The sequence below is a fragment of the Apteryx rowi genome, unplaced genomic scaffold (genome assembly GCF_003343035.1).
Source record: "Apteryx rowi isolate R43461 unplaced genomic scaffold, aptRow1 scaffold_449, whole genome shotgun sequence".
Taxonomy (NCBI): domain Eukaryota; kingdom Metazoa; phylum Chordata; class Aves; order Apterygiformes; family Apterygidae; genus Apteryx; species Apteryx rowi.
Genome location: NW_020450704.1, coordinates 226,051 through 251,969, shown reverse-complemented (window position 1 = coordinate 251,969; position 25,919 = coordinate 226,051). Strand labels below are relative to the sequence as shown.

Sequence of the window (25,919 nt, the reverse complement as noted above, 5' to 3'; positions counted from 1 at the left end):
CTATGTAATTATAACTAATCGATTCCTTCTTTAACATACATGAGGGATGGAATGGTTTCTATTAGACTACAAAGTGCTTTCATTCATTCTGGAGCAGCAAAAAAATACCCAGCCTCTGAAAAATGACCTTTCTGAATAATGTGAATAACTAACTTCTATGAAATCATATTTGTATATTTGAATATTAGTATTCTTAGTATTCACATTCTAAATAAAGTCAGCTGCACTAACAACTTCTATACATTATTTGCTAGTAAAATTTCAGGTTCAAAGAAGTCAAGACGCAGCCTTATACTTCCCAAGCACGCTTTAGGCAAGCTTGTCAGTAAACAGCACAACAGTGAAAACCATTTTAATGATAAAACAAGAATTCTTACTTTTTAAATAGATAATTCATGATCAACTGTTATAGTAAAGCTAGCTCCACAAAAATATGCCAAAGAGACACTTTTTCTCCTAGTTCCAAGTAAAATTAATTTATTTTTCAGGAAAGCTTGTTACAATCCATATCCCTAGTGGAAATCCTAACAACAAAATGAAAAGGAAAAATCAATCCTTTTTAAATTTCACAGAAGATAATGTCACAAGTGCACAGTGCCTCTTAGTCTGAATTTTTGATTATCAGGTCAGACCCAGCCTCACTCTTCGACAGTGACAGATGTTCTTTGAGTGTAAATAAGCTCCTTGCTGTTCATCTTACTACTACTGTGCCCCCTTCATGTGTTCTGGCAAAGGTAACAGAACCTGGTAGCAGTAAAAAGTTGTCTTTAAGTTTCTTACTGTTGTACCTTTATAACTTTAATCACTCTTAGTGATTATAAAAGTAATTTTTAGAAATATTAAATGTATTTCTGGTGTGTTTGGTTTGGATTTTCTTTCTTATTTCAAGAGCAGACTACAAAAACAGATTATTATAGAATCCCTGGTTTCCTGCCCCAAACAGGAAAGTTCACTTTTCATTTTTTTGGCATAAAGGATCATTTGCAGCATTTCACATTAACAAACTTATCCAGACTAGTGCAGGTGTTGCAGCAACACAACAGAGGAAACAAGGAACTTCTGACTGCACTTCTCAAGCACTAACTCTGTTTTTATATTTTTAATTCCAATTAACTTATTTAATTTACAGATATTCAACAAAAGCCTTGTGCTGCTCAGTATCTTCGTAAGCCTGTCCAACTATTTTCATTAAAATATTAAATATTAATCATCAGCATCCTCTTGAAAGCTAGCCATAGCTCTATATAACAATGCTTTGAAATAGGACAAGATTTTTATATTATTCATCTTCCCGAATGCACACAGATGCAATTTGGGAAACTTGCTTTGGGAACAGGCTTGAGGCCTCTCAGCCCTTTACTATTTTGATTTGCCACAAGAATGCAGTACCACAATTCCTTCCACAGAAAAGATGTAGGTATATCCAAAACTCAGTTGTTATTCTCTATCCAGAAGCCAGGATTTCTGATCTTTAGTCAGGTACTTTAACAAACAAGCGTATGAACAAATTCACCAAAGCCTACCCTCCCAAAGATAAACTATCAAATGTGAGCCACAGGCTTATCTGGGTCTCCCACAGTGACTAACCTAAAACCATGTTCTGTTTAGTGTTTCATTTATTTCACTCTCTCCTGTGGGACCACACATCCGAGCACAAATTTACCAGATTACATATGCAGCATTAACAGTCTGCTTTTTCTACATTGGCGTTCTTGAAAGCGTGCATGTGACAAAGTATCTGCTGGTACATTAAACTTCTCCAAAAAATGTATTTGCAAGACAGCATAACAAAATAAACAAGCAGTTTGGGAGAAAAAAACATAACAAAAATGTTTCCCAAAATATCTCCCCACCTGGCACCCCATTTCCTAATGGGAGTCTAATAATATCAAGAAACTTTCCAGATGGATGATACACACTTAGTGATATAGGGAATGCTTAAGTAGTTTTCAGCCTAGAACATTTTATCTAGAACAAATACAGTATGCACAACTTACGTAATTTTAAAATAGTTTGAATTCAAGCTTTACACTGGGAGTTGTTTCCATTCTAATTTACAAATACTTAGAACCTTCATATCAACTATTAGTAGAGACAGGCTGGGTTGAACTGGCTCTAAAAAAAACAAAATTAGCAAGGTTTATTTACAGTTGTATGCATTTATTTGAATCCCAATATGTCACTGTCTTTGAAGGAATGTGATTATTTTAGGTCATAATCATTTTAGCATGTCAATTATTCTTGAGGAAGCAAAATTAACAGTTAAATTCCTAAGACTAATGCAGGCATCTGGATCATTTTATGGATGGTTTTAAAAGTCCAAGAATGTAAAATAAATGCAAACTCCAAACATTGTTAAATTTGCTTCAGTTTGTCTTCTTCTGCCCAAACAAAGTACCAATGGCAGGCTTGCCCATCTCATATCTTCCATTACAAAGTCTTAAAACCTCTGAAGTTATATCACTAAATAACATATACATCCTCCCTTCAAATGGCAGAGGAGGAGGAAAAAACTTTTCACTAAAATTTCCTATCAAAAGGATGAGAAAAGGCTGCACATGTCCAGAAGTCAGCACAAGAAATACAGTTTCACCCCTACAGTGATAGGGTGGTCCTTAAAAGAAATGATTTACCTTTTACAGAAGGAACTGATACCCCCCCACACACACACTTTCTCCAACAGCAGAATCAAAAGAGGGAGGTTACTCACAGCTTGAGAGGAAAATGCACATGTTGTCCCTTTTGACAACAGGAACAATTTTAGTTCATGAACTCCATGAGCTTGTAATGATAGTTACACCATAATTCCATGGACTGATCTTTGTGCTTTAAACATTGCAAGCACAAAACACACTTGGAGCACAAAAATCAAAAGATGAACTACAGAATTAGTAACTGACCTAGTCAAAGGAAAGCTCTGAAGCCATTTCACCTCATTTTGGATACTGAAGGACAGGGAGAAGCTTTTTAAGACTACACAGCTATGAGAGTGAGTGGACATGAAAGCTTTAGTGCAGTCATGCTTACAAAAAATACTTCATTTTACTGCTTTCTTTTAAGGAGAGATTATACATTCTTTCTCTCATTCTCTCAGACATTTTGCTAGAAATTTTGCCTATATAATCCAACACCTGGACTGATAAATACAAGTACTGAACACTGGAATTAGCTACACAAGTAAGAGATAGTTGAACACATAAGCATAGGAATGGAAAAACTGAGTCAGTGAGAAATCTGAAGGCACAGGCTCTGCCAAAAATGAACGCTCATACTGCTGTCAGTACCACACAGGTTGAATCAAACTCGAGTGTAAACAATTTCATTTTTTTAAAAGATTCTGCCTGGTGGAAACTTCAGAGATCAAAACACAGGCACAGTTATAAATCAAGTGTATTTATTAGCACATTATGAAGTAATGGGCCTCTGCCTATCAATAGAAAGTATGACTTTTCTGAGCTGGTGGGAAATAACACTGCAAGGCTTGGAATATCATAAATACTGTTTAAAAGGAGGAATAAAAATGGCTAAAGCAAATATCAGCTCAAAGGAATGTTTTAAAGTCAAATATAATTAGTTCAGACTGTGAATGTTGGAAATTCTATAACGATGGTGACATTTTCCACCTTTTTTAATCCAAGCATATGATAGGACAATAACCTTCAGAAAATAGTTTACAACAGAATTTGTATGAAAAACATTACCCATGGGTATTTTCCTATGAACTATACAGCTTTATCTTAATGATAGGATTTTTTTAAATGAAATATAACAATACATCGTTATAGTACTGTTAATCCTGCCTTTCCATGCATTCATGCATTTCCATGTCTTAAGAGAATTTTCACAGTAGAGTTTAATCCAACTTCAAACACTGTGCATCTCGGACTGTCTTGAGATACAAACATATCTTCACACCCAGGTGTTCCAAAGCATATTTAGATGAAAGTCATCAGAAATGTTTAGAGACTTCACATTAGTCAGATTAAGTTGCCACAAGATTTGCTCCTGTTATCTGTAAGCGCTAAAAAGTAAATAGCTCGCAGCAACCAGAAGCCAATAGCAGAATGCACTCAGAAATTGCTTTGGCCTTATCCTTGGTGGAGAGAAACAACATGTATTTATTGGGGGTAAGTGAATTTGCTTGCTTGTCTCCTGCTTGGTGGTTGGTTTAGATGCTGCTTGTAGCAAGGTCTGTCAGCTGCTTGGTGTGAGCATGGATAAGCAAAGCTGAAGGAACAAGAGCATATTGCACCTTTGAACACAGTAACTTCACAGATAGCCTGAGGCATACAGCTAAATGGGATAGCAAGGCTGACATGGGCACAAAAACAAAGTAAGAGCTTCTCGCATATAGCAGGGAAGCTTGCTAAGAATTTTCCTTCATCTTTTCTCTCCAGAGAAAGAGCTATGGAGAAGAAAAAATAGCAATGAATAAGCAGCAATGAGAACAACACAAATAGCAAAAAGACAGACGTACAGAACTTGAAAGATAGTCATTATGCATGAAATATTTTCTGCTAGAAATCTCAGAAGGGAAAATTCAGCTAGCACCTGAGGTCGTGGTTGAAGAGAGGAGGAAAAAAATGTTGCCTGCATTCCCAGGCAACACAAAATTTGCAAATACCTGCTGACAAGACAGGGTGACAGCCAAAACAGGAGCAGGATGATCCACAAAAGCAAAGGAAAATAAAGCCAGAGCAGAGAAAGAAAGAAAAGACAATGGAAGAGAAACAGAACTGAAGGACAGGTTTACCATCCCAGTAAACAGAAGAGAAACAGGTCAAAATATAACGAATTTTATTCCAAAACCTGCATAATGCAGCTATCTACAAGCTGCCTACAAGGCAGCTAGGAGGACAAAGGAGGAAACTCTGAAATAGCCAGGATCAAGAGCCCAAGAAAGAAAAAGGCAGTATCCTCAGACTGAGGGAAAAAACAGAAGACAAAACAATCGGCAGACAAGAGGAACAATGAAAAAAAGAGAGCAAGGAATTCAAACTAACACAAGAAGAAAGAATGTTTTGTATTATATTTTGTATTTAGAACACAGATCTGTCATAGAATGGATCAAAGCTAAGGGGAACAGCCTGGATTACATAAACTAGCTATAAAATGACAAAGGGATAGAAATGAAAACTACATAAAGAAAAGGTAATCATGAAAGAAATGAGGAATCTTGTTAAAGAGAAAAGAAATGAGCAGCTAAGAGAATTAAATCCTCACAGCCAAAACAGAATCTAAGGGTGACCGTATTGAAAGCACAAAGCCAATGCATATAGCCTGCGGAAAAAAAAAAGGCTTGAGGAAGGGCGGAAAGAGGATGATTTTGTTAAACAGAAGTATAAGAGAGGTTATAAGAACAAGAAGGCACCCTTCAAAAAGCTGAAGACATGCCCAAATTAAGAAAATACAGAGAATCATAAACTTTGGCATATTAAATATAAAAACAGTAAGGAAACCCAAAGAAGAGTTTAAGAAACAACTAGAAAAAAGAATCAAAACAGATAATAAATCTTTCCTACAACACATCAGAAGCAGGAAGTCTGCCAGAGCGTCTGTAGGACCAACTGATGATCAACGTGTACAGCAAACACTCAGAAAAGACAAGGCTATTGCAGAGAACTAAATGAATTCTCTGAACTGGTGCTCCCTGGGGAAATTCACATGCTGGATCCCCTCTTTGTTAGATCTGTAAAATTGCAGTTACTGTAGAAGAGGTATGGAAGAAATTAAGAGGAGGAACGTAGCAAATCCTCCGGACTATATGGCATTCACCCAATAGTTCTGAAGCTCAGTTCCTAATGGTGGTACATAATCTCTAACTTAAAAATTGTCTTAGTAACCAAGTACTGGATAGTAGTAAATGTGATGCCAATTTAAAATTAAAAAAATCTGGAAAGATGCAGAGAGCTATGGGATAGTAAGCCTTAAGTCATTTTTCAGGCAATATAACAAAAACTAAAATAATGAATAGTAATAGCAGATATCAGATTAAAGATGGTGGTAGAGATGTCATTCTTTTGTAAAGGGAAGTCTTACCTTGCAAACTTACTGGAATTCTTTGAAGGAGTGGGTGATACAGTAGATGCAATTTACTGGGATTTCCAAAAGACTTTCAACAAAATCCCCTGTCAAAGGTCTTTAAAAAACTATGGTGCCATGGTATAAAATAGAACTCCTGACATAGATAAATACTTACTCAAAATACAGAATGGTGAGGGTAGGAGTAAATGGTCAGTTCTCAAGAACATAACCAGTAGAGTTCGGGTGGGATCTATTATAGGATCTCTGCTGTTCAGGACATTCATAAATGAACTGGAAAAAGAAATAAGCAGTAAGAGGAGTTTGCTGATGATATAGTTATTCGGGTAGCGCTAACTGAAATGAACTGTAGAAAGGCCTTTATAAACTGAGCTCCTAGGCAATAAAATGGTAAATGAAATTTAATATAGACAATGTAAAATAACACGTGTATTTCACACTTAAAATGATGGGATATCAGCAGACCATTACTACACAGAAGCAAGATCTTGGGATTAGGACACTGCTTTGTGAAGAACCATCTCTTTTTGTCTGTTTTCCAGTCTATGTAGCTTTTTGTTAGAGAATGCAGTAGATGCTAAAAGTTTACACATGCTTCAGGAGACTAGATGAGCATGGAACAGAAATCTATTAAAGGCTACTACTTCCACAGAAGACAGCTCTGGCTCAGGAAGTACTTAAGCTAACAATATTTGAAAACAGAGAGAATTAGGGAAAGTATGCTTGCCCTGTTCTCATTCTTTTGTAGGCATTTACTTACAGCTATTATACAGCTACTTACAGAACGGTTGTACCGTTCGCTGATAGTAGCATAATGAAGAGTGTCTCCCTCCTCTTCCCCCCCACCCCTCAAAAAAAAAAGGAAAAAGGAAAAGAAACCCAAAGCTGGGATGTATCAGGAGAGTCACTTCCAAATGTGAGAGGTAAGTGACATATCTGTACAATTTGCAAAAAGTTTCAAGGGAGATGAATTTGGTGTGGAAAGTGCACAAAGGAGCTACTAGAATAGAGAACCTATCACACAAAGGGAAGATGGAAGAACTTGAACTATTCATCCTGTAAAAAACAATTCTGAGAAGGCTGTGCACTGTGAATATAGTAAAAAGATAATCACAAATAGCTTTTCAATAAGAATAAAGGATGTGAAAAAACCTAACTCTTTTCTTAAGAGCACAATTGGTTTATGAAAAGAGTGCATGACTAGATCGCATGAACTCAACCCTGTGTCACACACCCTCTTCCAGTTTCCTGCTCTTTTTCACCCTCTTCCTCTTACTGTTCTAATCTTAGCAACTTTTAACTGCGTGTTTAAACATAATAAGGCTTATACAAGTATAGCTACTTGTATTAAAAGTAGTATTCTTAAACAACTGCAGAAATACGACTGTGTGAAAAAGCAAGTTTTTACTCATCCTATATGTAAGAATGTGCATTATTCCAAATAACAGTAAGAGTTAATTGGGATCTGAAGGCTGTGGGGAGTCAAGAGTGTTTCTCATTCCTGGCATTATAGTGCTTTTGCCATCAAGTGTAATATCACACATTATTTTTACATATTTTTTTTAGCACCAGACATGTTTTATCATGGATGACTTTCATATGAACAATCTGCTATAAGCAAAAAATAAGATTTCAAGCTTACTATCTCAAATCCATACGGAAACTGCAAGCACTGCTTCTCACTCTTCCAAGGAAATCCCCAAAGGTCAGCTTAGGACTGGATTACTTGATTTCTGTTTGTAGAGGGCAGGGTGAAAGTGGGAAATTAACACTCCAACACCTCCAATATTGATGTGATGGCCTCCTCTGCAAGAATTTCAAGAACTACAATACCTTGAGGACTGCAGCAAAAGCCACAGAATAGCTCCAGTTACTAATAGTGTATAGTTTGATGGGAATTTCTTTTGTTTAAATGGCTGTAGCACTTCAGAAGTTTCACCAGTCAACCAGTGAACTGAGAAATGGATATGGGGGAGGGGGGAATTTATATGGCACAGTATACAATTTTCAGTATGTAGTTTTAAAGCACATCTGGTATCTTTAGCTCTGGATATGAGTAAGTTAACGGAGTAGAAATTACTGATCTTCGCCTGTAGAGACCTGAACTTCTGCAGAAATGTTACATATCTTTACCATATGATTAAATACAAAACCTAGAAGGCAACAGAGAATACATCTTTCAGAGAGGACAACTCTAATGTAAAATATTGATTGATACAGAAGCAACTGCTATATTACCAATCAAGCTAGCATTGACTCCATAAAATTCTATTTTCAGAGTTGTTTTACAGTTCATCTATAAAACTAAACTTTCCATTTAAATTGGCAGAAGTTATCGGGGGGAAAAAAACTTGGAAAAGTTTCCAAAAGCATCCAAAATACAAAAGAGCGTTAGGAAACTAACACAATAGCAAGTTGGTAACATTTTCAAAAGCCTCTTAAGCATACACAGGAATTTTATTAGGTTCTTTTTGTTGCTGTTTTATGTATGAAGAGCTAAAACTAGAAAAAACAGATGTACTCCTCTCTATAGGTGAGTATTATGGGTACCTGCTAAATGATACCTTTGGGTGATAGTATGTAAGCAAGGTGAGAAGACTAATTTCTGATGCTCCTGGCTGGACTCCTGATAGCCAGCTTACTCAGACAAGACAGTGAAAGAGTACAAGCATTGCTTGAAGTCAAGAATTGCAGCACTAAAATCTGAAAATGAAACTGTCCATAAACAAATACAATGGACTTCGCAGGTTTCTATTAGGCAAGCTAACAATGTTAAAAAAGAAGTTAAAACCAGTTTGTTTGCAAACAAAATTTTGTGTCAATATCCTTTAATTTTAAATGTTTATATGTTTCCACTAAGAGATAGCAGGTCAACATCAAAGCTTTCATAATACTGAAAAAATGTCAGACTAACTAATGATAGATTTGAAGATGAAACTCAGATTTGATGCTCCCAGTATTTGTTTTTGTAAACTATTCCAATTCAGTGTTTATTCCCTATCATACTAAAACATCTAGCATAATTAAAACATGCATTTTTCTACCCTGCTATATTATATATTTTCCTTCTCTCTGGAGAGCTTGGCATTTCACCTTTTGAAACAATTTATTCCCAAAAAATCTTACTCTATACTATTAAACAATTTTAGAATAATACTTTTTTTACTATTAAAAAAAACACCAAAAAAACCCCAAACCTTTATTGACTAGCCAGAATGGTTGAACTTGGGCTCCAAAAGCAAGAAAATTTAAAGACTGCTTTGTCAAGAAATGATTTTTTTAAAGAAATGTACATGCCTTCATCATTTTGGCTGACTAGGTGATGTGAGAACCCTAATTTGTCCAATTAAAAGTTCAATGGCTGAAAAAAGTCTGAAAAGGTCATGTGTAAAAGGCATAAAACATTAATCTCATCATTTTCTGTGCAGCTTGTTATACTCCTAGAAGCTGTAACAGCACAGACAAATTAAGCAATTCTCTGACCTTTCTGTGATAAAAACCTATACAATTATTTAATCAAAACCCAAAAGGTTACCAATTATTTTTCTGAAATGCTCATCTTCCTCAGACTGGGCACTCAGTACTGCACTGGGAAGTTAGCTCATGGAAATACTTTCTTTGAACACCTTTGGTGAGGCTTCACTGTTGTAATAAATCCACTAATTTATTACCTGTTTTTGCTAGGGGAGGAGGAGGACTTGAGAGAAAACAAGGAAGGGAAAGCGAGAGACAGAAAGAGACATACTGAACAAGCAACTGTCCGAGCATGCACACATGCATTCAAGATAGAAACACTAGTTAATACCCTGAACAATCCCAATTTGTTAAGCAACGTGAGCCAATTCCAGGCTTTAGAGTATCTACTAAAATCAGCAGCACTCCAGGCATGTGACTGTGCTTTCCGTAATGGTATACACCAAAATGTTTAGAGCAAGGACGACATTTCTAGTTTGTGTGTTAAACAAACTCAAGTCCTTATTTATGTCCTTCCTGATTCAAAGCCTAAAGTTTAATATTTTAGTAAATCTGGAACTAATATTTCTCATTTGACTAATGTTCCAGAGATGTGAACTTTTTTTCTTGACATGGTTTGAGTGATACAGAAAAGATCCAGAATGCAGGTTTTGTTCCATAAATTATATTATCATCTTTTCAGGGCATTAAAGGTGATAGGCCCATTCAGAACATTTTTTTTTATGAGAAACCTTACTATTTTTATGTGCGTCATTTCCAAGAAAAAAGGATAGTTTTATGTTTGATTTCTTGAGTATCAAGTTAATAGAGCCCCAGTTCTGCATCTTTTATTCATTGATAATTCCATCAGAAGAGTTACTTACAGGTTTATTTAAAACTTCAATGTTTGCAAACATTTTCATCATGCCAGCTCTACTTATTGCAAAATATGGAGTCATGTCTGATCTCAGACTGTAGTAATAACTAATCAGAACAAATAATGTCCAGTCTCCATAAATATTGGTCTCTAGTTTTACTGGTGAATAACTCATTACACCTTCGTATTAATAAGCTTATAAATGCTGATTTCAATGAAGTTACTCATGTCTACAGTTTCAGGCTGGATTTGGTCTCCCTCTCTGTTCCAAGCCCTGTGCAACCTAGATCACTTTGGCACTTTTAACTCATCACTCATTTGCTCAATTTTTCTTGATGAAAGACTGAATACAGTCTGTAAGACCATGGCTACCTAAAAGTTACAGTTTCTGGCTCTTGAAAATAATAAATAGTAATTACTTGGTCCTGAGGGTTTTTATGGATAGATGCAGGGTTCCATATTCATTACAATCTATTATGTAGATTACCTTCTGAGAGGCAGAAATATAAAAAGTGTAATCTTTAGAAGATAGACACCTCTGGAGGCCATCCCAAACACTCTTATTAGCTTGCAATCAACTGACCAAATTCTATGCTAATTATGAAATGAATTATGAAGTGTTCAAGCATTATGTAGGCCATGGCTCATTTGATTTCAACAAGTTCTCAAACTTTCAATTGGTGACTTCACTTCATTTGCACTTCATCTTTGAAAGGTCATGGAGAACAGGAGAGGTGCCTGAGGACTGGAAGAAAGCCAATGTCACCCCAGTCTTCAAAAAGGGCAAGAAGGAGGACCCAGGGAACTACAAGCCAGTCAGCCTCACCTGCATCCCTGGAAAGGTGATGCAGCAGCTCATCCTGGAGGCCATCTCCAAGCATGTGAAGGAAAAGAAAGTGATCAGGAGTAGTCAGCATGGCTTCACCAAGGGGAAATCATGCTTAACCAATCTGATAGCCTTCTGTGATGGAATGACTGGCTGGGTAAATGAGGGGAGAGCAGTGGATGTCGTCTACCTTGACTTCAGCAAGGCTTTTGACACTGTCTCCCATAACATCCTCACAGACAAGCTCAGAAAGTGTGGTTTAGATGAGCAGACAGTGAGGTGGACTGAGAACTGGCTGAATGGCAGAGCTCAGAGAGTTGTGATCAGTGGCACAGAGTCTAGTTRGAGGCCTGTAGCTAGCGGTGTCCCCCAGGGGTCAGTACTGGGTCCAGCCTTGTTCAACTTCTTCATCAATGACCTGGATGAAGGCACAGAGTGCACCCTCAGCAAGTTTGCTGATGATCCAAAACTGGGAGGAGTGGCTGATACACCAGAGGGCTGTGCTGCCATTCAGAGAGACCTGGACAGGCTGGAGAGGTGGGCGGAGAGGAACCTCATGAAGTTCAACAAAGGCAAGTGCAGGGTCCTGCACCTAGGGAGGAATAACCCCATGCACCAGTACAGGTTGGGGGCTGACCTGCTGGAAAGCAGCTCTGCAGAGAAGGACCTGGGAGTGCTGGTGGACACCAAGTTAAGCATGTGTCAGCAATGTGCCCTTGTGGCCAAGAAGGCCAATGGTATCCTGGGTTCCTGCATCAGGAAGAGTGTTGCCAGCAGGTCGAGGGAGGTGATTCTCCTCCTCTACTCAGCCCTGGTGAGGCCACATCTGGAGTACTGCRTCCAGTTCTGGGCTCCCCAGTACAAGAGGGATGTGGCACTACTGGAGCAAGTCCAGCGAAGGGCTACTAAGATGATTAGGGGACTGGAACATCTCTCTTATGAGGAAAGGCTGAGAGAGCTGGGCCTGTTTAGCCTGGAGAAGAGAAGGCTGAGAGGAGATCTTATCAATGTGTACAAGTATCTGAAGGGAGGGTGTCGAGAGGATGGAGCCAGACTCTTTTCAGTGGTGCCCAGAGACAGGACGCGAGGCAACGGGCAAAAACTGAAACACAGACGCTTCCATCTGAACATGAGGAAAAACTTCTTCACTGTGAGGGTGACAGAGCACTGGACCAGGTTGCCCAGAGAGGTTGTGGAGTCTCCTTCTCTGGAGATATTCAAAACACGCCTGGATGCAATCCTGTGCAATGTGCTCTAGGTGACCCTGCTTGAGCAGGGGGGTTGGACTAGATGATCTCCTGAGGTCCCTTCCAACCTCAGCGATTCTGTGATTCTGTGATTCAGGCTCAGTATCTTACTTCCAGTTGCCAAATCACCTTTTGCATTGCCACTTGCATAACTCCATTCAGAGTTGTGATCCCTGTTTTGGGAACCACTGCCTTAATGTCTGCACTTATCAACATTTTCAAGTGATCTTTACAGAAAAAAACTACTGTAAACATTTATCTTTTGGATTTTGCCAACCAGACAGAAAATACATTTAGCACTCTAAGTATTCCTTCAGTCACCAAGCACATTATAGAAGACTTGCTTTCAAAAAGTCTCACAGACCAATGAATGTCTAGTATGTGTGCATAAGAAATCACCCACACTTCAATTTCCTTTTAGTTTCAAACAGCTTCACAACAATTATTCCATTACATCACTTGTCTCTTCTCAAGGTCTGGACAGTGACTGCTCTGGCTGTTTCAGTGAATAGTTCCTTCATCTGAATTAAGTAGCTGCTTCAGAGGCAGAAGTACTTGGGGCTACCTCAGCCTGGGGAATCCTAAAAAAATGTATTTGCTCTTCTGAACCTGACACTCTGTCAGTGCCTCGCTGAAGGAGGATTATTTAAAATTAATATAGTTCCATGGCTAGCATATTAAAATATTACTTTCATGTTTTAAAACTTCCTGTGGCTTCCTACATCCATCCACATTACATACTTCATTCTGGATGATAATTGTTCCATTTTATCCTCTCTGAAGAGCAAGGAAATTATTGCTGAAACTTCTAGACCAAGAATCTGTTATTGCAACCTTTACAAGCTTCTGAATTTGCATTTTCATGTTAGGAAATATTTCTTATATTCCTTTTTATACACAGAGAAGTAAAACTTTGTTTACTCAAAAACAAATTGGCTTTTTTTTTTTTAATATAACTTTTCCTCACTAGCTTAACTACTATTGAAAAAAAAAAATCTTATTCTGATATATAACAATACCATACCGGTCATTGGTTTCTTGAGGATTTGTACTAAATCAAAACAGTTGGAACTTTGCTGACATTTTCATTATTGTATGACAGAAATATCTTCCATAAAAGATTTTATTTTCCCTATTTTCAATTCACCTTGCTTACCAGCTATATCCTTTGACTCATCTGACAGTCTCAAAAATCCTCACAAGCTAATAATACAAGTTCAGAATCTTCTGAATACTCATTTCTCATGTGTTTTGAATATGTAAAACATTTCTAACATTACAAAAATGTTTTAGAAAATAATTTGCTTTAAATTTTAGATCAATATTTTTTTTCAGGATGCAAACTAGAGCTGTTAAGTGAATCTGATTTTTGTATCATTATCAATATTTTGGAATTCCATGAATAATTTTTCTGGTAGGAATAACTATTTGTGTTCAAGCTCTGAACACACACACTGAGAAAATGGAAGGTACAAATCACGTCATTTATACAGCAGATTAAAGCCTTTCGCTTCAGTTTTCCTGATTAGCTCCTTGACAATCATGTCTATAAAGATAACTCTCATATATCATAGAAGTATTTGGTATATTTCTAAAGAGCAAGCAAACACTCCATTTAAGAAATGACAATAAAGATTTATAATTTCTTTTAGGCCTTCAATTTGCCTCCAATACTATCAAAAGTGTACTCCAAGGTTCCCAAAGCATTTCACTTCCATTTCCAAAACATATAAAACCACTATATAGCTCAGCTTCAACAGATTTACTTTCCTAATGCAGAACATTAGATTGACATCATATTATTTCATATTTGTTATGTCAACATATCATCACATCCAGCTATCAGATATCCCTTACAGCTGTAAAGTAATTTCACCTCAACCTTTCTGTGGTCATGTGCCTCAATTTAGGCTTTGTCCATTAGATTTTATCCCTTTTTTAAAGTTAGTAAAAGTGTGTACATCAACCCTGTGTGTTTGCTAGTGATGATATAACCTGTCAGCTAGAGGGAATCTCCATGAAGTAATTTGTCATCACTCATCTCCTGAAATAATCTATAGCTGTCAGGGACTTCTGGATACTGACAGAAGTTGTTGCAACAGCCGGTGGAGTGAACATCCTGCATTACAGCAGCAGGTGCTTTTGGTGTTTGCACTTCCTCTGGACCCCCCATCATGCCAAGATGAAGTTAACCTTCCCCCCCTCAAGCAAGGAACTGCTGTGAATGTGACAGCACCCACTGCTGTTAACTGCAACAGGGAACCAGTAACAACTCTAAAAGCATGAGTCTTTGCAATCCTAAGACTTTGCTGGAGAGTCAGACTCTTGATTAAAGAGTTGGCACGTATGTACTTTCTCCTTGCTAGACACAGAGAAGGACTCACATACCAGCTAATAGGTTGTACTAAAATTGAAGTACCTTGGTGACTCTCAGATCATGGTTTCAAGGTAAAAAAAAACTGTTTTAAAGATGTCTTTCCACTGCATGAACTGCTTTTGTTCACAGCATCCCACCTTCAACCTCTCCCAGACCAGCAATAAAGTTTGGGCTATGCCATTTCTAGATTCCTGTGCCAGTTCTTTCCACAGGACCTTACCTAGAAACAGTTGTGTTCTTTGTAGATCTGCAGCTGTAAGAAAACTTGACATATAACATACGTGATCTGTATAATCCATTTGTTAGTTATCTATCAAATGTTGATGAGCAGGAACTCAGGACTATACCCCATCTTCGTGAGAAGAAAACGTTTTAAAGTTGTTTAAGACAAGATGGCTAGAAGTGGTTTAATCATCTTGCAGACTGTTTTATTCTATATAATACTTCATCCATGTTAATAGATGAGGATGCTGCCTGCAGCGATCTTGCATAATCATTCTAGCTGTTTGTTTTCAAAAACAGGGAGACAGTATTCTGCAGCAATTCTCTTACTAGCAAGGATTAAGAATTTCAATTCAGATTTTTTATTTTTGTTATTCATGCCTGCTAATAATACAGTTCATAAAAATCAACTAATGGTTATAAAAACTTTTTCTTCCAGTCAGCTTTATGAAAGGTTGCTATCAGCATATGTCCTTTTAATCCACTTATATATACTCTCAATTAAGAAAAACATTCTACTTGCACTAAAGCCATACTTGCTATGTTACATTTTACCATGATAATGTGCTTCTATGATCTCTTCAAGCTAAGTTTCAGCAGTTATCCAAATGATTTTTATCACAGGAAGTCAGAATTCACTCTGGGAAAAAATGGGGTTTATACCGCCAGAAAAAAGTTGTATATCCTCCTATCTCCATTTTCACAGTTCCCCAAAGAGCACAAAGACACCCGTATTTTATTCCTCCACTCTTACTTGTCCTAATCCAGACAATCCTATTTGCAAAGTTTTCCTCACTGCTTTCCTACAATACTGTAAAGAAGCTTTATCAACTTTTGAATTGATACAGAGTTCCAAAATACAAAATAAACTTTACTGAATAAAGAGGAGGGAGTAGGGGGTTAAAAAAAAAATTAAATCCTACACAAATTACTTTACCTTCCACTACTCTACAGATCACAGCAAACTAAAGAAACAGGCACACTGACAGAGACTAGAGTGAAAAGACAGCAAAAGGGACACAGGAAAAGATTTGAAATGGGTAGGAAAGAACCAAGTGAAGCCATATACGCGGAATCCAAACAAACTGAGAAAACTAGTGGTTCAGTAAGATATCCAAGACTTTCTAGCAGGTGCAGATACTTGCCACAGTCTTTAACTTCATGTACAAAATTAAATCCAAACTACTGGAAAGCATTTCTAAAAGTATACACCAGTCAAGGTAACAATCCTTCCTGTTTTCAGTTTTTAGTATAACACATATCTTACCAGACTTTAATTTAATATCCCAGCACCATAAAAGTAGAAAGGCAGCTCTAACAGAGAGCAAGAAGTGATTTGATATAAACATATATATATATATATAGAGAGAGAGAGAGAGAGAGACACACACACACCTTTTACCAACAAAAAACTAAAAACACTAACTCAGGAGGAAGATTAGGACAAGTTGCCACAACAGACAGTGAGATTATTGAAGCTTTGTCTGCACTGTACAATACTGCAATTTATAAACATAAGTATTTGCTGGATATCTTGCTTCAGGATAAGCCACTACAGACCGCAGTTTAAGGGAATTTTAAAATGATTTAAAATCACTTAAATCAGTTAATCAATAGAAAGTAAAGGATCAAAGCTATTTGATTTTATTTTTTATTCTTTTCATGTAGGTGGTAATTTCAACACTTTTAGATATATTTCAGAAAGTGTGTGAAAATCCTTTTAAATTTGGAAATCATAGATCCAGCATGCTTCCACAATCTTATCACGACAATGCAATTTCCATATACACTTATATAAGAAAAACACTATTTCTGATTAAACTCAAAATTTAAAATAAGCATTCAATGTTTTAGAAATGCAAATTGACAGTCAATTTACAACAAGTATATATTTCAAAAGGCAAGATTTATTCTTTAGGAGTGTCTCCAAAATCTATTCCATTTTCCCTTAAAAAGCAATATACAATGTTTAATTTCAAAGCAAAATAATTTGGATGGGAAAATTCTCAGAATTTAAGGTCTGCAGAAAAACAAACAATTATTTAATTGATATTTAGTTTTAACTGAAAAACTGACACCACATTATTTTAGGCTTTATAATTTAACAGAAATCTTCAATTTTCATGAATATCAACTTTAAAAATATGTTGGCCTAAGACTCCAAGATCATTTTAAAAAGATCAAATAGATTTAACCAAAATATGCTATTAGCATGCAAGTGAAGAGATAACTAATGTCATATAATGACAGCATTCCCCTATAAAATAGTTATGTTGGTATCAGAAATCTGTAAGAGCATTAATTATCTGATTTTAATAGGTATTGATATTCATATCTCTTAATAAAGCCAATGGAATTTGGGGAAAATCAAGTCTTTGGCATATCAGAAAAAATATTTAACTATTGACCATTTTCAGTCAATTCTATATAAACCTAAATACCTATTGCAATCTGAAACATCAGTTAGGATTACATTTATTCTTCTCTATTAAAATTTCCATTGCATATCTGGCATTTCTCTCTTCATTATTGACTAAGAAAATAGCTGTTTACACAAGCAGTAAAAACTCTACATGAGCTGGAGCCAAGGCAGTCCAATTTTTTTGACAGGCTGAACACCTTCTCAGGCAAAATGGCTTATTTTAAATAGCTTTTCTGAGTACAAAGGAGGCTGGAGTGCTAAGTCTTTTTGCCTCCATCTGAGACAATTTGCTACTACTGGAGAAATGGATACTGTTTGTTTCACCATCTGTATGCCATATGTTTTCTGTTACCTGAATACTAAACATTGTTTTGATGGGGAACAAAATTTTGTAAAACCGCTGATCAAAAATATTTCTGATATTTTCTACTTTTAAAATGCTGAAAATAATAAAGTTTTAAATAGAACAGCAAAAAGACAAAAGAGCTTTGACATTTTCAAAGGCTTTGAAAAACTGTTTAGCATTTGTTGCTCTCTAATCAAAATGCTTACATTTTTGCCTGTAACCAGAGGCTCTTCTGAATTTTAAACAAGAACAGGCAAGAATCTTTCCAACAAACCTTTTTCATGTCATATTTATTTCCCTTTGATTTTTTTAAATTAAGATTCTATCATTAATCATATAAATCACAAAAGTAGATAACTTGCAGGAAAAAAGAAGAATTGCATACCTTGTAATGGATAAGGAGACCATAAACCCAAATATTTTTCTCTTTCACTTCCCTTGCAAATTTCTTGATCCTAGTTAGCTTTTCCATCCCAAAGCTGAAAGAAATATTTTCTGAACTATTCAAGTGCACCTGCAAAGGAACAAAGATGAAAAAAAAAACCACCCCACTTTTTCAAAATGCATTATTTTAGACTGCCAAATTTTAATATATCATTGTTAATCACACACAAAAATACAGGCTAACAAAAGTTTTTCTTAATTAGCTTCTGACTGCATTTTAATAATGTTTAAATCAGAAAAAAAAACAGCAAATTCTTTTCTACGCTTTAAACTGACTTCCATGGAATTTTTTTTAGTAGCAAGAAATTAGAGAAATACAGATGTCTGTCTTAAGCACTTTGAAGATTTTCAAAATGGCATTTCATTCATTAAAGACTTATTTTTAATTTAGCACCTTTTTAGTTACCTCAATTGCATTCTTTTCAACATAACACTTGAAGTTTAAAAAGCAGAGACTTTATCTTAAAGGCTATCTTAGAGACTTTATCCAAAGGGATAAGACTAGCTCTTGGGGCAGGGAAAGGCAAGGCTCATTCGCCCAGCCGGGATGCTGCACAAACCTGGCAGGTCTCCCAGGACCTGAGCTAGTTTCTCTGGGGAGATCACAACCGGCTCTCCTAGCTCAGGGCTCTCTGAACTCTTTCCCAGGGCTTAAGTGTTCTCATAGTTTCCTCAGTTTACTTTGCAAAGTTTCTATTAACCATAAAAATCAAGATTAAGGATGATTATTTCTACATATAAAGTTCAAGCATTTATTAATAACAGGAATATCTAAAGTCATAAATCTTCTTAAAAGAACAGGAAATATTTTTCTGGTTGAAAGATCCCAGCCATATAAAATTTATCAGTCAGTGGTACAGAGAGGTGGAAGTAGAGAGCTAACCTCTGAGATCCACACATGGGAAAAATATTTCAAGTTCCTTTTGTAACTTATGTTCAATTTATCTTGACACATAACATGCATTTACTCATTTCCTTTAAAGAATTTTTAAAAAACTGTTTACTTTCTAAGTGCACATTTACAAGTAGAAAAGTTTCATGGAAATATTCACCAGCAAGCTATTGTCTTCTACTACACAGGCCAAAATGAATTTTTAAACACTTAAAATTTCATTAAGGGCTTGGGTGTTTTTTTTAAACCAAAAACACAGGTAAGTATTGCTCATTTACAGCTATTTACAAGAAATTTTAAACCTGTGGTTTTGAGAGAATACAATCTAACACCTATTTACATTGCCCTGTTACACGGCATTAATAAGAGATTTCCCACAAACCTGCTTTTGCGCTGAAGTGCAAATACTGGCAATTACAGAGAGGAAGTATTAGAATTCCTTTCTCTCCAACCCTAACTAATTATAACAAAATCAAAACAATCACATCTGTTCAGTGACACACTTGCATCTACAAATGTGTATACAAATTACTCAGAAAAGTATTAAGAATAAGATGCTTTTGGTTGTAGCAGAGTTGGACAGGATATTGGTTTGATGCAGGGAAGAGGTAAAATGATTGCATGAAGTTTACCTCTGTGCTTCCCTGTTTCTCCTGCAACTTTAAGCTGTCCTAAAGGCTAGAGCGATAGCCTTTGCACCTGGTTCTTCATCTATTGCAATTCATAGATGGAATATGCACAGAAATCATTATATCCAGGGCTGACCATTCTTCTACTGGGATATTTGGCTGATTAACAGGTTGGATAAATTGGTAATCTGGTGCTGTAATAACACTTGTTATTCTTACAATCAAACAAGTTGAACACTGGAACAAAAACTAAAATCAATTCTCTTAATTATCAGATTGCTATGAAAAAGTCACAAGTGTTCTGAAATCAAAGACTAGATGAGAACTTTCTAATTACACAAAAGTCTAAATTAGACTGGGTTGCAGGCTGAAAACAAAATGTTACTGACTATAAAGTTTAAATGAGGAAAGCAGCTAACTTTCCATTCTCCTTTCAGTTCTTCACTACCAGGAACAGGTTTACTTTTGAGAGTAGAAAGGAATAATGTTATCCATTCAACTTGAACCTAAAACCTATGCATATAAACATCATATTACCTAAAATTCGGAGTCACATTTGTCTGAGAAATGTTAAATGTAACCTTCTACATCAAAAGGGAAGCATCTTACAGGACTTTTCTCTAACAATTCATTCAGGCTTTATGTTAAGTGAGATATTTAACAAAAAGTAAAGCTGAGGAGAATACTACTCAAGTGTTATTTAAGAGAACACCCAACATTCAATGTAATTAAAGACTGCTGAAAGAAGTTTCTATTCCCCAAGCCATACCATCTGTAAAAAGTTTTAGGGATTGGAAGTTTAAAGGACTTAAATAGATCCCAGTGATTAATATAAGACAATGATTTGTTTAGCTAATTCTTTAGTCATTTAAAACCTATTTCCCAGTCCTCCTCCTATTTTTTCCATCTTGGATTTCTAAAAGAGAATGTGGTAACTCCATAAAACTAGAACGTGTAGCACAAAATGTCTTTTTGTAGGTAGGGTACTTTTTTGTTTTTAGAGAGATAGATACACTTACATGTGTAAAAAGTGTTTTTAATGTTACCAATTCTTTCCACCTAATTGCAAGACTCTTCTCCCACTGTCTAGATTAGGGAAATTTCAAATGTTTGTTAGGAACAACTGATGCATGAAATATGCATCCAGAATGCAGTGCAAAAGGGATTAAACGTACCATTTTTTACTGAGACTGCTTAAAAAGGTGTTTGCTTAAATTATTTGTGCCTTCAGTAGGCTGTGCAAACAAGTAAGCTTTCTTTAAAGATAATGCTGGATTCTATGATGACTTCAAGATCTATGGATCTTAGGGACAAAACCTCTGAGTTTCACAGTGAGTTTGTGTAAGCATTTTTTTTCAATCCTTATGTATTTCTCTGAAAGTATTAAGTCAGAGATATTTATAACTGCAATGATACAAACAAAGCTCTTATATTCCATGTGTCTAGGAAAAAAACAAAATAAAACAAAACAAACACTAATTCACAATCCATGGTAGAGATTACCTATGAATCCGGGAGAAAAAAAAAAGCAAAAAAAAAAGAAAGCGTGTTTTTAATATTATAGTATTACCTAGCTGATCAACAACAATTCTAACTTTCATTAACCATGCTCCCCCAAAATTTAACACAGAGAAATCATTTTTGAAGTTGTTGATGAAGGGCTAATGAAAACATTCTCAGTCCAGAAAAGAACATTCTGCCTTTCCATTAGCCTTGTGAATGGGCATCAGAATTAGAGGCATATCATTACTCTCATTTTCAAATGCGGAAATAATTCACTTCTGTTTGAAAATTTAGTAAAATTGAAGCTCCACCCTGAATTTCCTCAAAAATGTGGTCAAGACAACAGGCTAGAAATAAAGTGCTAAGTCTCCATGTGCAAAGAATCATACTCTCCCAGGACTTGAGGCAACAACATACATTAGGTGAGGATATTGAATTTTTCATTTATAAAGTAGAATCTTCATATCTATTTGTTAAAGAGGTAATAAAATTTCATCACTTATGGAAGGTAAATTTCAGATTAAGACTAAAATTGAGAAGTAAACCCTCAGTTTTACCTTCAGATCATTAGATTTTACACTTCAGAAACTATTCAGGATTCTTTTGCTTCAGGTAGAATAATTATTTATCCATTTACAAGTGCTTCATACATAGAGCGATATTTTAAAATCACAACAGATTATGATGCATTTTTACTAGAGAGTATAGTAAATGTAGTCCAAAAGCATACTCCTTGGGGACAGATGGCACAAATGACTCATTCCACACAATACTACAATACATCCAACCCTAACTACTAAACCAGAAAATAAAATGACAGAATTATGCCTTATTACACAGCAAAGAAATTTTCAAATCTACTCACATTTTCTTTTTCACAGTTTGAGTAAAACAAAATTCATGTACACCTTCAGCTGTCTTCCATGTGGGCTATTAAACTATTCTGGCAGAAACAGTCAAATATTTAGAATTTCACCTGAAAATACGCTTTAAAACTTTTGCCATGTACGAGAACAGATTCTTCAGCCGTACATATGTTTTAAAATTATACTGCACAGTACTTAAAAATTCATTTTAATACTTGAACCAGAAAAGCAATAATAATTTTAAAACTTCAAATAAACCACAAAGAACAGATAAAAATAAAGCCACTTAGTTCTCCTTTGACTAAACATTCCAGCAGAATGCATCATGCTGCAGTACACCCAGCAGAGATGGGGCACAACAGCAAAGCAGGAGCTAATAGTTCAATATGACTAGCCACTATGAATATTTCAATGAAATATATAACTAATAAGTTGCCTTTTGCTAGCGTTGGTTTATTTCCTGACAGGATGTAGTACATTTGCTGCAGTGCAATGACACCCTTTACGATTAAATTTACAGTTCAAGTTTACCATTTTACTCAGTTAGCAGTGTCTCTTGAAATAGTTTGAAGTCTAACATTTAAAAACATTTTATTAGATGTTTACTACAGTAATTTATAAGAGTTAACCTACCAAAATAAGAATAACTGGATATAAGAGAGTAATATTTGATTTTTCCAAAACATCCACTAGCAGCTGGGTTTCTTGAAATGCAGATTGTTTATCCTAAATGAAAACAAATGTTAAAATTACTAAAAACAAAGTTATTTCATAAAAATGGAATTTAAAGATGTGTTATTTACTAAAAAAAAGATACATCACATTTTTTATATTTGTAATGCTTTTGTTTGGTAAAGTTATGGATATATGGAAAAAAGTTGAGATTAATAATATTATTTTTAGGAAATGTATATAACATCTTTTAAGGCCCTTGACTGGTCTCAAATAAGGTTCCGTTAAAACCTTCCTGTTCCATCAGAGGGACCCAAATAAAGATTGTGTGGCATGAATCTGTTCAAGATAGTAAATACCAATTTAGACCATGGTAGCAATGACCACACATAGGATATACCTGTTCATGAGACAGTTCACTTCCCTCCAATCTCTATGAAAGGAAATTTTAAACTACGTTCAGCTGTGTTCCTGATGTGTTCCTCTTGTTCAAGAATTTCATTTTTGGTTTAACTAGATACCTATGACTGGAGGAAGTGTAAAAAACAGGAAAGAAAGACTGGACCGCTATCTCAAAGATCTAGTTTGGTGCACTTCAGAAATACCAAACATAGAAACGGATATACCAAGAGGTTAGAAATAAGAAACAACTTATTATTCAAACATATGCTTATCATTTACCATTACTAATACACTTTTTTTAATTTATAAAACTGAAAGCATAAATCCTTATTACTTACGTGTATGTAAATAAAATTGTAGCACCGTCCTGAAAACATGTTCTGTAGATGGCTGTCATTTTTGCATAGAGATATTGATATAGCTTCAACCTAATGAGAAAAAAAACAAACAAAACCAACCCTCCACAAATTTGACTTTAGCATTAATTATCTGCTTAAGCTTCCACCATTATGGTGGATTTGTTCATTCACGTGATATAAAATTGGCAAATAGTATTTCTAATATGTGAATTAAAAACCCTGCTCAAATTTTTAAGTGACACAACAGTGAAGCACCAAGTCCAGTACCTTGCCGAGCTGGTAGACTGGCAAAAGGTAAACTCTGCAAGTTTTTGCTTCAGCGTATTGCTAGAGGGAGTCATTCCAAGCAGCCGCTCCTCTGCTAGATGGAGCATTCTAGGCACTAGAGCCACAGCCTGTCTCAGTACGTTCAACCATTCCCAGAGAGGAAAAGACTGTTTATAGGGTCAAGATGATCTAAAAGGTTTCAGTGACTAATTCTCAGTAAACCTCTCCAATGTTCAATAAATACCTATATGGTCCTCATGCAATTAAAAAACAAATAAGTACATAGGGAATTCCAACTGCCTAGGTATTCTGGAATTCTGTATACACCAAGCAACATTTAGATTTTCCCCTAGAAAGCATTTCTTCAGTCAATACTTTAAAATAGTATCTTAATGACAATCATATTTATTTTGCAACCTTCAGCTATGACACCAGATAAGAAATGATCTTATCGTAATTAAAATAAAAAGTAGATTCTACTACATCATCAGCTTCAGGGTTGCCTCAAGTAAAATGGCAAACCAGATATTGGAAGGGAGATTTGTTCCCTAGAAGGAGATAGCATTTTAAAGCCAACAGACACAGTTGAAAAAAGGCCAAAAACTTCATGTTGATTCTGTTTAGCCAGCTAACCTCCCTGTTGCACTGCTCAGATTTATTTCAGTCCAGAACACATCCTATATGCTAACAGCCATCAAAAGAACTGATATACTCTGCTCCGTTCCCTCAAATGTCACTTAACCCACAATCCAACAGAAGTACCAAATACCTATCTAAAGAAGGCTTTACACTATTATCTAAAGTTGTACTGCTATTTGTTTATTTTTGTAATACTTGGGCAGCTAACTTGTTTGCAAAGGAAGGTGATTTATAACTCAAAGTTGAAATTTATGCATTAAAGATTTTAGAACCATTTTGGAGGAAAATTTGATAATGCAGCTCTAAATAGCTATTATTTAATATTTTGAAGAGCAAGGGAAGGAAAACACAGAAGGCAAAAATTACTAAAAATACTGAAAAATGCAATACTCCAGGGCTCTTCTGACTTGAGCTTCTGCAGTAAAATCAGAAATCACCATTATCTTCACAACCTTACACATACTCAAATGAAGAGGAACATACTGCATACCAGAGTCTTTTCAGAAGGTAAATGGAATATGATTCAAAGGAGAAGGCCTACTATTTTTTTTTCCTTGAAAAGTTACAATACATGATGTTTAAGGATTTTTGAACATTTAAAAAAATATATAGTGTATTAGAGTTTTAATTTGAATGATCTGATATGACAGTACACTGAGTCTTTTTTTTTACAACTATATTATCCAGCAAAAAGATCAGATGCCTCTCTTGGAAAAGTAGGCACAGCTAGATCTATATTCTGGGAGGGGTGGAACACAGGTAAAATCATAACAAGACATACGTATGTGTGGTATATGCATAAATACACACATCCCTCTTTTGGCGAGTTGTTCAACGTATTAAGAGCTTGGTTCTCAAATCTTCATAAATGTGTAACTCTTATTAGTTTTCAAAAGAATTCTCTCTCATATGAAATGCAGAGCTCTGCCCATATTCATGCAAGACTTCAGTGAAACTATTCATGTGTTTAAAACTGAACACAGGCTAATATGCTCGTTCAGGATAACTGTGCTCAGTACCTTGCCAAATTCACTTTTTAATAGGTAGTTTGGGCAAGGGTGTTCAGTCTAAATATAAGCAAGTTTAAGCCATTCGGAATCAGCTAAAAGCCTGAATCTAATCTCTTTTTTCTATTCAAAACAGGATTACTCTGCAATTTTTCTACCCGCCTATCCATCCTTGTACAGATACACACACACTCACCCATAGACGCACACAACATCACGCAAACGAGTACATGAAAGGCTATTTTCATGTTTGAAAAGAAAAGCCTCATTTTACATACTACTGCATATGGATTTTTTTTTGTAAATTGAAGCAAATTCCAAACTAGTAAATGAATTTACATTCTATGAACTGACTACCCAATGCTTCTTTACATCATCATTTGTGATTTTCTTCTACTATAACAATATTGGAAAAAAATCTCTTCAC

At 35.6% G+C, this 25,919-nt stretch overlaps 1 protein-coding gene across 1 annotated transcript in view; it reads right to left on the bottom strand.

The window, feature by feature from the left end:
• The window catches only part of ISPD (isoprenoid synthase domain containing), a 129,602-nt gene that overhangs the window by 34,848 nt on the left and 68,835 nt on the right, over positions 1-25,919 (bottom strand). Inside the window, exons 7-9 of the mRNA XM_026077098.1 lie at positions 23,559-23,648; positions 22,780-22,872; positions 18,198-18,326 (exon numbers count right to left, since the gene is read on the bottom strand). Coding sequence (XP_025932883.1) covers positions 18,198-18,326; positions 22,780-22,872; positions 23,559-23,648 — 312 coding nt within the window. The remainder of the gene's footprint in view (positions 1-18,197; positions 18,327-22,779; positions 22,873-23,558; positions 23,649-25,919) is intronic.